The 12,416-nt window shown below is 31.5% G+C and overlaps 1 protein-coding gene across 2 annotated transcripts in view; it reads right to left on the minus strand.

Annotated features, from left to right (window-relative positions):
- Window positions 1-12,416, minus strand: part of LOC129965402 (1-phosphatidylinositol 4,5-bisphosphate phosphodiesterase epsilon-1-like) — a 365,955-nt gene that overhangs the window by 31,445 nt on the left and 322,094 nt on the right. For both annotated transcript variants that reach the window (XM_056079248.1, XM_056079249.1), the window contains exons 23-32: window positions 11,948-12,094; window positions 10,412-10,572; window positions 8,661-8,923; window positions 7,708-7,919; window positions 7,496-7,618; window positions 6,167-6,271; window positions 3,278-3,385; window positions 1,958-2,074; window positions 377-535; window positions 170-290 (exon numbers count right to left, since the gene is read on the minus strand). In XM_056079248.1, the coding sequence (XP_055935223.1) occupies window positions 170-290; window positions 377-535; window positions 1,958-2,074; window positions 3,278-3,385; window positions 6,167-6,271; window positions 7,496-7,618; window positions 7,708-7,919; window positions 8,661-8,923; window positions 10,412-10,572; window positions 11,948-12,094 (1,516 nt within the window). The remainder of the gene's footprint in view (window positions 1-169; window positions 291-376; window positions 536-1,957; window positions 2,075-3,277; window positions 3,386-6,166; window positions 6,272-7,495; window positions 7,619-7,707; window positions 7,920-8,660; window positions 8,924-10,411; window positions 10,573-11,947; window positions 12,095-12,416) is intronic.

The following is a 12,416-nucleotide window of genomic DNA, read 5'->3' on the forward strand; positions in this document are numbered from 1 at the left end:
GTATATACTTTGGCATTCCGTCGAAATGTTGGCTGATACAGTTCAGTAAATGACTTATATCTTCATTTGCATTCGAAAATACAATTCTTATTGAATGGAAAGAACAGGTTATTGTAATTCAACTCCTCAGCTAATCTTGCCAAAAGTAAAGTATCGTCACAAGACTTACCATCGATGATATATTCATCGTCTTCATCATCTTCATAATCATCATCGTCCTCATCGTTAAAAGATCCTGTACTTGCCGTTGAAATGATGCTATTTGTTCGGCCGCCTCCTAGTTTTCCTTGCTGAAACATATGTTTCATTATTACATTTTCATTATTTTGGTTTCAGTGCGAATGGCTTCCAAATATGTTATGTGACTGCGACTTACCCGAGTTTTAGTGGGCAAGGCAGGGGTGATGGCTACACGCATTTTCTTGTTCTTGATAAGAACTCGGTATTGCAGCTGGTTGGGAGAAGGGAGCTGCGGATCATCGCCGAAGTCCGATTCGAACAGAAATCGGGTGACGAGTCTCTCACCGAATGTGCTCTGTAATACATTTCCATTGAAAACGAGTGAGGTGGAAAGAGAATTATGTCTATCAACAAATTCACAAGGGCTTCAAAGGCTCAATCAAAATTATGACCATTCTCAAAATAAGGCTTCACTGTGTTTTTACAGTAAAATAAATAACCAGGGGAGAAATAATGTCCTCGTTTGAAATTTCAAGTAATTACTCAAATAATTTACTATTATTTATGAACTTAGATTATATCCCTGATATCGCCGAGAAATGAATCCACGTTTTTAAACGGTGAAAATTATATTCTGGTATGAAAAATGGTGGTTACGAGACATAACTGAATTTTACGAGACATAACTGACATTTACTGAAATGGCAACAACAATTTAAAATAATTTAAATGACTCGGAAAATATCGCATGAGCTTAGAAAGTCTTAGCATTAGTCTAATAAAGGCAAACAAATCTTTTTCTTGATATAGTATTCACTAAAATATTAATTTTGTAAAAATAATACTAGTAACAACTTTTTTAAACTTGTTGAATTTTTCAGGTCTTGAAAAAACGATACCAACATTTTCCCTTGTTTTTTTTCCTTTATAAAAGAAAATTTTTACATCTAATTTAAATAAAATATCAAGAATATGGATTGCTATCAATTGGATTTACAGGTCAGAAACGAAATAAAATTAGAATTAAAATAATAAGCAAATGACACAAAATATTTAAAAATATGTTATTTTAAGTTTCGATTTCCTATTTGAAATATTGATATTTACTTGATGGAGGTATACAACACTATCTTTTAAAATAGCACATAGTTACATAAATAAGATTAAAATTTGTTGCATACATCCTTACTTACTTGAATTAGAAAAATAATTCCCCACATGCATCTTTGATTCATATTTACTATTTAGTATATTGTGCGCATAATAGTGGTAGTAATCAATTAGAGATGCTCAGTTGGAGAACTCATTTTAATCAATGGCCTTGAACACATCGAATAAGCAATGGAGTGTGCATTCATTCTCACTATAATCTTTATTATTAACAACTTAAACTAGAAAAAGGAAAATATGTTTCCACCGTTTAAAGAATATTCTGTAACGAAGGAATAGTATTTTCTTTTAAAATAAAATATTTGTAATAAAGTAAGGCATTTTCATATACAAAATTTGGAAACATTATCTTTCTAGGATTTTTTTTCCTAGGCATTTGAAAATTTTTTTAATTATATGTCATAATCATAGTTGTGTCAGGAATTTATATGCGATCTCGTTATCCTGTCTTCAATGTAAAGGTTCCCTTATTAGTTGCTGCCAAAAATTGTCATTGGTCATAATTATTTCGGTTTTGCTACATATTTCGTTTTCTAATAAGACAACAAAAATGTTGTAGTTGCATGTAAATGTGTAGTTGCCTAAAAATCTAGCATATAATACTTACCGTGAAAATCTGTGCCATTTTTGCTTGCTGTTGCAGTGAACAATGATTCTCAATGGATAAAATAACAGGATATGAGGAAGTGACGAATGCGCTGCGGTTGATGGCATCCACAACGCTCTGCAAATGTAATATAATTAAAGCTTGCAATTAATATTAAACTATTAGACACATAATTTCATGAACATAATGCCACTGAGAAATAGTAATCGCAATTTCAAGAAATTCGTGTCCATTATTGAAAAAATATGAATAAGAGCATGAAGCTTGTCGCACACAATAGAGTACTTAGAAACTAATTGGCTATTTGGTAATATAGGAGCAGTAGAATTTTTCTGTAATGTTTTTGAAGAAAACAAGGAGAATCTCCCAAAAATGTACTTCAGAAATTATACCGTATAGTAGCAAATAGATGTAAGAATTATAAAGTCTTTTTGCTCGATTTCTAGAAATTTGAGAAATCTTCAACATAATCAAACTGAATTAGATTATAACTTAAAAGGTTACATGATTATTATGGAAATGAATATTCACTTTGCTACTGTAAGAAAAATTATATTGTGTTTTAGGATTTTGCTAAGAAATCCAAATAAAAATCTAAATAGCCTCTAAGAAATTTAAGAAATTTTCTAATACATTTAAATACAGGAGGCTTATATATCCTCTACCTTGTTTTTGAATAATACAAATGATTTTCCAATTATGTTAAAAATATTCTGCATGCTGCAATCTAGAATTTAGCACAATAATAGCTTAGATAATTGTAGAGTCACTATAACCATCTGCACCATCGTTTTCCAAATTGTCCACGTTCTCCTAAAATATCAACAGGATATCTTACAATAGGTATTTTAACATTTTGGCAAAATCAAATTTCGCCAGATTTTTCACAAAAAAAAAAAAAAAAAAAAAAAAAAAGGAGATTCGAACAGGTGTGAAAAAAAATATATATATACTTTTTTTTAAGAAAACAAAATTCATACATAGTATATTTGAAATGTATGTAAAAATTGGGAATTTAGAGGAAGTAAAACTAAGTTATAAATTTCAGAAAATGATAGAGCAATGGACAATGAAAAAAAATTGAAAAAAAAAAAAAAAAAAGATATCAATGATTCAGATTTGTAACAAAAATGAATAGTTAAATTATCTCGCAACTGATGGTAAGTCATAGATATGCTTCAAGACTGCGCGAGACCATTTCTGGGAAACAGTTTGCTAAATTTCCTTGCAAATTTGTGAAATTTTGTTAAAAAACAACTTTATTCTTAGATGCAACATTTACTGAGTTATTATGCAAATAAAGTGGGAAGTAAAGCCTACCTTGAAGGGTATCTTGGTGGTGAGGGTGTGCCCGTGATAGATGACAGGCATACCGTCATCTCCGTCCCAACAGTCCAGTTCAACGCAGCGACATCCGGTCAGAAGAACCTGCAATTAAAAACAGGTGGAAAATGTTTAGAAAATAATACTTTAATAATACAGCTGAAACACTCATTATTTAAGAAATGAAAATTAAGCATTTATAAAATAAGACACTCTTATTACTTTTCTATATTTATTATACATAATTAAATAAAAAATTTTAAATAATGATTAAAATATTATTATAGAAATTATGATAAATCGTTACTTAGATATTTTTAGTTACTTATTTTTTCCGGATGTAAAAACAATTACTAATATCTTGTTTCGTAAATTCGCGGCTTTGAAATATCTGAAAAGCTATCATGCTAAGTCTAATGACAAATTAAATGGGTATACTGACTGAGCATTTAAGTATAAATTGTGTTACAACGAGTTTTTTTTATAATAGCATACAAAATATAAATTTATAAAAATGGAAAACGTTTTTTTTTTTTTTTTTTTTTTTCCGGATGAAATCGATTTCCCGCCAGTAACGTACTAAATTCTATACGCCTACACAGGTCTCTCTTTTATTTATGAGTAATCCTAGCATTTTTTTTCAAATTATGTTAAAACTGTAAAAAAAATTCGGTGTCCTTAATTCAATCTAGAATTAAGGACAATAATGGTTTTCATAATTGCTGAGCCAAATATAAAACGTCAACACGCTCGTTTTCCAAATTGCTCACGTTCTCTTACTAAAAAAATAACAAGGTATCTCAAGATAGGCATTTTAATATTTTTTTCGCCAAATCCGCCAGATTGAGATTTAAGGTGTAAAAGGGGTGATTGTGCTCAAAGAATTCAGCAAAGCTGCCAAAAACATTCTTAGAATCTCGGAAAAAATACGAGAGTCGAGTAGGATTTGACAAACGGTAGCCTGACAGTTCATTTCTTTACTTAGCATTAAAAAACGGGAATGGATCATCGCCCCGGTGGGAATGACGGAAGCGGAGCGCCTACCGCATTGTGTGCTACTAGAATTAAATAACTAGAGGTTATTTTTTGATACTGAGTTAGCAGGTTACGTATAATTAGTAAAGAGAATTTGAACCTCAACACCTGTGATCTTACATTTATGCTACATAATGGTTGGAAGAAACTCAAGATTTCAAAGTTACAGTCCAATTCTTTAATGTAGAACCTTGGTAACTTTTTTATCTTATCTATCTTGCACGTGATTTAGGATTATAATATTATCGTTTCGTCAATACTATGTCAACATTCGCGTTTATTATGAACTACCATAGCAGTCATGAAGATATCTCTTTGAATACTACAGCATAAATAAATAAAAAACATATCTGACCGACTCCGAAAGGATTGACTTTTGGGGGCAATGTTACTCATACCCGCAGCAATCCTTGCGCTACACGTGCCTACTGGGTAGTGCCAAAAGAGAAACAGTGTTCGTCAACAAGGCGCATCTACATCTAATTGGGGCAACTACTTCAGTTGGTTGCTCTTTGTACCCACCGGGTTTTAAGAATTGATGTCTTTTCATTTTACTGTTTCACTTTGACTTTTTTTCTATAAACAACTTTACTTTCGGAATATTTTGTGCTGGTCAGCTCGAAAGAAAAGTGGCTATTCTAGGATTTCTTAAAGTTTGAGTTCTGAACATCGGAAGGATAACATGCATGAATAATGGTATTACAATTTATCATTTAAAAGATATGATAGTTTAATTAAGATTTCGTTAATATTCATAATCAAAAATAATTTTAAAAGGATCCTGAAATTTTATTAAACCATATTAACTTTTTTATTATTCACTGTCAATGAATGTTTCATTTTGATATAAAATATTTATTTATGGTCTTGCAATTTTCATACAAAAAAGTAGATAGGAATGGATGCATTTTGAAGAAACAATTTTAAATAATTCAGACCTATGTAATCTTAACTTTATTGCAATCGCACCGGGATTCACGTCGTTTACGGGGATGAGAAATTCCAGATAAGTGGTTGGTTCCCGCCACCCTGGTGGCATAGAAATGGTGTGAGATTGCTGCCTTCTAACGATCTGGTACAACTTCCCCCGTAGAACGTGCCTCCTATGGGACAGATTGTACCGTGGTCGCTAAAAATCCTTAGAACTCGTATCTTATTGCGGCATTCTGATAGTTTAATTTGTTCATATGCTTTCCGGTGGATCGGAAAGCCGCCTTTGGTTTTTTTTTTGTTGTAAGTGGCAGAAAAACTTTTTATAAGCTTAAGGAGACTATTTGCTGAATTTGCATTTCTATTAAAAGTTAGAAATGGAACTGGAACTTTTTTAATTAGGAATATTTCAGCGAAATAGAAGCCAGGAAAATTATTGAGAATTATAGATCAAATATGTAAAAAATATAAGGAATATTAGAGATAGACCTGAACAGACATGGAGCAATGACCGGTTAATTTATATTTGGAAAAATAACCAATCTCATTAATGCCCAGTAAGAACGTTAAAATATTCATTCAACGAACAATATTCGAAACTTTGCTTAGAACAAAATATTAATTGAAAACGTTCTGTTGAAATTATTATGAATTAACAACTAATTTTTAAAATAAATTTCAGAAAATAGGAATCGGTCTTTCTAAAATGTTTGGCAAATTTTACCGCATTTACTTATAGCTAGTTGCAATTATTTTAAATTGTACACGGAATTTGTATAGTAAACAGCTTATGTAATCGCAGAAGCATACATTTGATGCATTGCCATAACTCATGCGGAGCTTATAACAAAGCACGCAGGCTATAAATTACCTTACCTATTCATACGATTCCATTTAACAGTTAGAAGTGAATATACTGACCTGGCTATATAACTCGACAGATGATTCGCCTTTCAGCTGATGTCCAGTGAGGTACGTATTATGAGAGGAAGCGATGAAATAATGTGAAAGAGGTTGATTCATTGTCTGTAGGAAAGAAAAAAAAAGAGAAAAAGTTCATCTTATGATGCGCTTATTTTGTAATAGCGATGAAGAAATGTTTAAAAAGCTAATTCGCTTGTATTTTTATTTCGATCTTTGTGAGTTTTTAGGTAGAGGTGCAAGATGTTTAAGAAATAAACAAGGATACTTCTAATTAAAACATATTTTTAGCGACAATATTTCAAATCGGCAAGAATAGTGGTTCTCAGCCTCTCATATATCAAAGGCATTAAGTCAGACAATTGTGCAGTCGGTTCTTTATAGAAGATCATAAGGAAAAAGGATCGATCCATATGGATATGTTAGATTTCTTTAGCTTCGTTACATATTTTAGCGTAAAAACCATTCTATCCAGGAAGTTGCACTTAAAATTTTCACATTAACACATTTGAGCATTATTCCATTTGTTAATGAAATAAAATACTGTTGATTTTATACAAATGACAAATCTACCAGGCAAATCTACCTGACAAATCTACAAATCAGGATGAACATCGATGACGATTTTGAGATAAACATCAGCTACCCGAGAGGACAGTCATGGTGAACAGATAATGTAATTAAAATTGAACGAAAAAAGTTCATAGAACGGACTTGGTTAGGGAAATCTGGATTCTCTGAAGACTTTTCATTTAATTATAGCCAGTCACCCTGTTACCACAGAACTAAGCCGTATAAACAGTGATTATTATGACTGGCTTGATACTCATTAAGTATTCAACTTTTGCATAAGATGAAACGGCCAACAAAAGTCCACATAATTTTCAAACTACTGGTAAAAGGCTAGAAATTTTTCCCATCATTATTTTAAATTTTTTAAATTTTCAGGGTATTGTAAAATATCACTATTCATAATGAGTCTTCCTTTAATTTCATCACGTTCGACGCATTCTGTTATGTAGCGTTGAGCCGAGCCTATCTTCCATGGATTTACTGACGACTGATTGAAAAATTTTACACAAAAGGAAATACCTATTTAAATATCCAAATCAGTCACAGTGGATTGCTTATTGAAGGATTTCACATTTGATACGCGGTTCATTATACTGTTATATTCGAGATTTATTCCATAACATTTAAGATCGAGGAACAAACTACTTTTTTAATTAACGGAATTAAACTATCGATTAATATATTTTCTTTTTATTGTATAACAATACTTGCTTTATAAAGGACTTATTAAGTTCACTAAATGCGGACACAACTTACGTTTGGATCTGCTTCCAGAGTCTCCGGGACAAAGACGTAATTGCACTTGTCCATGAGATATCTCGCGAATCCTTCAAAGGACAGACAGTTCTTCGCGCGTAGTTCTGCATCCGGCTCATGGCGCTGCAAAGAAAGACACATTCGTCTCATAACACTACAATCAAGAGGGAATGGAGGAAAAGTTTCATGTGTCTATCGAGTAATGCACTCACTCGTATCAGAGAAATCACTTCTTTTTCAGTCTTTTGTTCGCCTTGCTGCTCGTTCAAGAAACGCTGGAACTCTTCCACACCCAGCACCAGGGTCTTGGATGTGTCCACGCCAGCGCAGTTGGTGACGATGCTGGCGGCGGCCAAGGCGTCACAGATCTTCTTGTGCTGAGTGTTATCCATATAGTCGAATGGAGTGTTTCTCGTCAATAAACCTAACACAGTTGTTGAAAAATGAGATACTTGTATCATTGCTATGAAGAATCAACTTTTTAAAGTCATTATTAACAATGACGTATGCTTAACAGTCACAGTTAGTACAAATTACAGAGCTTCATGATAATTAATGGTAATGTACAGGGTCATTTTTATGTTAAATCAGTGACGTTTTGCACTTTTGCAATTGTTTCTTTCAATATTTGTTAAAGCCCTTCGAAATAATTTTTCGTCACTGTAGCAGGGCTGAAGCAGATGCCAAATGCTAACGAATGGCTAATTTTGTATAAATATATATTATTTTTAAAACAGTAACTTTCTTCACCCAGTATGATTTCGCTGTTGAAAGATGCAAAATACAACTAAATAAAAAAAAATTACAATGTTTTAAAAAATTAATTATGGTTTTTGACACACACACGCAATCTCATTATATATATTTATAATATTTATATATATATTAGCATAATATATGATTAATTTAATGTAAACTTTCTATTTACAATCAGCTAGTATCTAATATCTTAAAAAATAGAATGCTTTGTTCATTTTAAAATTATCAAAAAAAAGAAAAGAAAAAAGAAAGTAATTATGTATTAAAAATAAATAAAAAGAAACGGCCCAATTAAGCATCGGTTAAGCAGAAACGCTTCTTCAAATATTACCAAATAAAAAAAAAAATCTCACTCCATACAAATAAGGTTATGTTTTATGCCAAAAATTGTGGCAACATTATTTACCTAGCACTCTTTTCGAAGATGCCGCTGTTTTGTCCCATTCTGCAGACTCCGCGTTGTGATTTTCAGAAAGCCCTTTGGAAGACACGGCCACCTGTTCGAACAAGGTTCGCAGATCTTTCCTGGATCTCACCAGAAACGACCTGAAGAGCTCAGTGAACTGAGTGAAGTCCAGTTGACTGGAATGTGTGATGGCTGGCCCGCAGGTGAGGGGAGGTGACTCTTCGCCCTGGTTGGGCGACGATGAAAATATCCGACTCCGATCCCTAGTTTTAACAACAAAATAACAATGTCATACTGCGCAACGAAAACAATATTGCATTTAAATAATGCTGAAAGTCTTTAAAAAATAAAATAATGTTTTCAGCATTACATTTATTGACAGTGAATGACGGAGGAATTTGCACTTTATACCCTTAAGTTTTTAAAGTGCGATAATATGGCGCACAACAACGCTGCAATTTACTATGTTATCTTTTTTGATTCAACAAATCGATTTTAACATATCTGAAGAGAGGAACGACTTAACTCGTTTTGTGAGTATTGCTGTTGTAATGTAAGACACGACAAAAGTCGTTTTCTGTAAATTATCGAATTAGTTCAAAATCTATAGCTGAACAAGTAATTTTGAAAGTGAATTGCAAAAAATTAAAAAAAAAAAAATCAGATATAATGAGTTTTGGAAATTCTGACATCTGCATAATAAATTCTAGAAATTTATCGATCTGTAATATAGATTAACTTCATTGGTTGTTAATACTTGCTAAACGCAATCAAATAAGCCTTAGTTAAAATTCGAAATAAGATACTTTTCTGATATTGAACATTATTTACGTCATTTATTTTAAGTTGTCGCATTTGACGACTAGTTCGTTTTCTGAGAATATTGGTTATATTTAAATTAAATCGCTTAGATGTATTTCCATGTCCATGTTCTATGAAATCGTCAAGCATCAAAACTGTACTATTTTAATTATCTTACACAAATTCTGTTCATTGTATATTTGAACCTTTCTAATGGACATCATGGACGCTATAAAAACGCATCTGGTTTACCTTTGTTCAGACATTCGCGGTTTTTCATAATGAGCAGATATTAAGCAGAATCCTTCTTCCTTGGCTTTCGACAATGGAAAAAAAATTTGCGATAAATTATGCGATGAAATAATGGAAAAGGTTTGCATTTGAAATCAATAATAAAATCTATAGTAAAAAATTGCCAAAAATCAAATCATTTTTCATGGCTATTAAATTAATCATTAGAAAGATAATCTTTCAGATTTTAAAACGATGTAGAAATCAACTTTGAGCAACAATAAGTTATTGCGGGAAAACGTCAAAATTGTACTTAATTTTTAATTAATTAAATTACTAATTAAAATTTCAAAAATTCGCTCCGAGTTGCACGTGTCCACTCTCCAAGGTATATATGCGCCTAGTTTGGTAATTGTAGGTCAAGTGGTCTAGACTGTAGAATGCCAGCACACACAGAGAAACACAGGCATACACATATTTATCTTTATTATTAATAGAGATAAAAGAATAATGAAGCTATTAAGCATTCTTTTGACTAATGAAAAATCAATTCAGGATATTTTAATAAAAAAGGCAAACAAAAATATAAATGAAAAGTTTTTTTTTAAAGAAATTATTTTTAAAATTTATTCACCTACAAGAAAACAAAAATGTAGACTGAATAAAAAAAAATATTTTAACTGTTATGAAAGAACTCTGATAATGTAACATGGGAGTACCGATGGTTGGAACTGAAACCAGGCGTCGATGGAAACTCTGTATCATCAGAGGCATCAGTTGACTTTAAGTGAGACCGTTTGGTTCGAAGGGAAGGACTTCTTCTGGAATACTCTCCCAGGATTTCAGAAGTAAGACTAGATTGGGATTTAGGACTACAATCCTAAAATACAAAAAAAAAGAGGAATTTATAAAATATTCTTGATAGTACAGAAATTAATCAATTATTTCTAAACAATTCACAGGGCTAAAAATATAATCAAGTTTTATTGAAGGAAAATGTTGGTTAGAATTTGTCTGTTTCGTTAACTTTCGAGGTACTAAAAGCAAATTCTGATTGGTATACATTGGATATAGTTATGTTAAACATAAAACAACACATTGAATGTAGATGTTTAAACAAAATATGAAAGAAAAAATCCATAGCTACATTTTTTCCAAAATTAATTATTGCACTATAAGCAATCTGTGCTGAAACAGTCAGCAAATGATATGAATTGAAAAGGTCAACAGCTCTTACATAGGCACAGTTTTCAATAATATATCTGCATTTCACAAGATAGTAGTTTTCTCTCAAATGCAAATCCGAGTTTTTTGAAATAATGAACAAGTCTATCCAACAAAAAATGAAATTAATAAGGCCTGATTTATTTTAATAGATTTCCTTTGAAAGGAAAGTAGAGTTTATTCCTTTACCTACAATTTTAATTTCAAAAATTAAAAATTTTCGTCTCACAACGAAAACAAGGAGCTCCTCAAAAGCTACAATAATCACTTCATGTTATTTTCAGTAAGTAGTTCAAAAATAATTTGCTTCATTAAAATAGCACTTAAATCATAATAACGGAACCATTCTATTTAAATAAGTGGTGAATGTATCAATAGATTTCCACTTCGAGTCTTTTTGTGTGAATAAAATTCTTTATTAACGGGTCAGATTTCATGAAAATTTTTATTGACAGGTGATGACCATATAGATTTACTTATTACCTTAATCTCAAATTATACACGTTGTTCCATTATCAAGCATAAAAATATATTTGATATAATCGCCTTTAGAATTATAACCCTAATGATAATCTGTGAACCTCTTTTCTGTGAAAAATAAAAGGAGAATTTATCTTTTAAATAATACATTTAATTAAAAGATAATTCTTTTCTTTCTATTTATGAGTAAATCTTTTATTCATATTTTCTATTTTTCCTCTAAATAGAAAGACATAGCGTTTGATACATTGACTTGTATGTAGAGGAATCCTCCCCAAAAAGTTCTTTGAACATCATCAGATATTTCTTTCTTAATGACTGTTGCATTGACTTCCTTCTACGACAGCCTAATAAATGGCAGAAAAGAAAAGTTTTGGAACTTATTGGATGCTCGCTTCAGTTCTCTTATTTCCTCTTCGCACTATCCCACATGCCATAAAGAATTGCTCAAAAGTCTTTTTGGGAGGTCCATGCAGAAAGAAATAAATTCCCGATTTGTGTTTTCTGCGGCTACACGCGATGAAAAGTAATGATTGGCGAGGTTTACTCACTCGGATGGCTGCCAGCGAAGTTTGTGACTTCTTTTTCCGTAGTTTCCCTGTGCTCACGCCAAAGCTGGCGACGCGCTTGAAGCCAGACGTGTCCATCGAGGATGAACTGCCCACGGATCCTAACGTCCATTTTCGACCACCGAATACCTAATAAATGCAGAATATACAAACGTTGAGATGTGAAAAAATCATTTTTGAAATGATTTGTTGTTGTTTAGAATAAAAACATAACAATATGAAACATTTCAACAACAGTTCAGAATAGAAAGTATAATTGAAAAATTCTTATATATATATAAAATATAAAAAATATTATTATACTTTTAATATTATATATATATATAAAATTCTTATATATTCTGATCAATATGACCTAACACAGAAAGAATCGCAAAACATAGAAATGCATAAATAATAAATACGAAAAAATAAAAAAGTCACTCCATTCATTATATTCATATTTACTCAG

The sequence above is a fragment of the Argiope bruennichi genome, chromosome 4, assembly GCF_947563725.1.
Source record: "Argiope bruennichi chromosome 4, qqArgBrue1.1, whole genome shotgun sequence".
Taxonomy (NCBI): domain Eukaryota; kingdom Metazoa; phylum Arthropoda; class Arachnida; order Araneae; family Araneidae; genus Argiope; species Argiope bruennichi.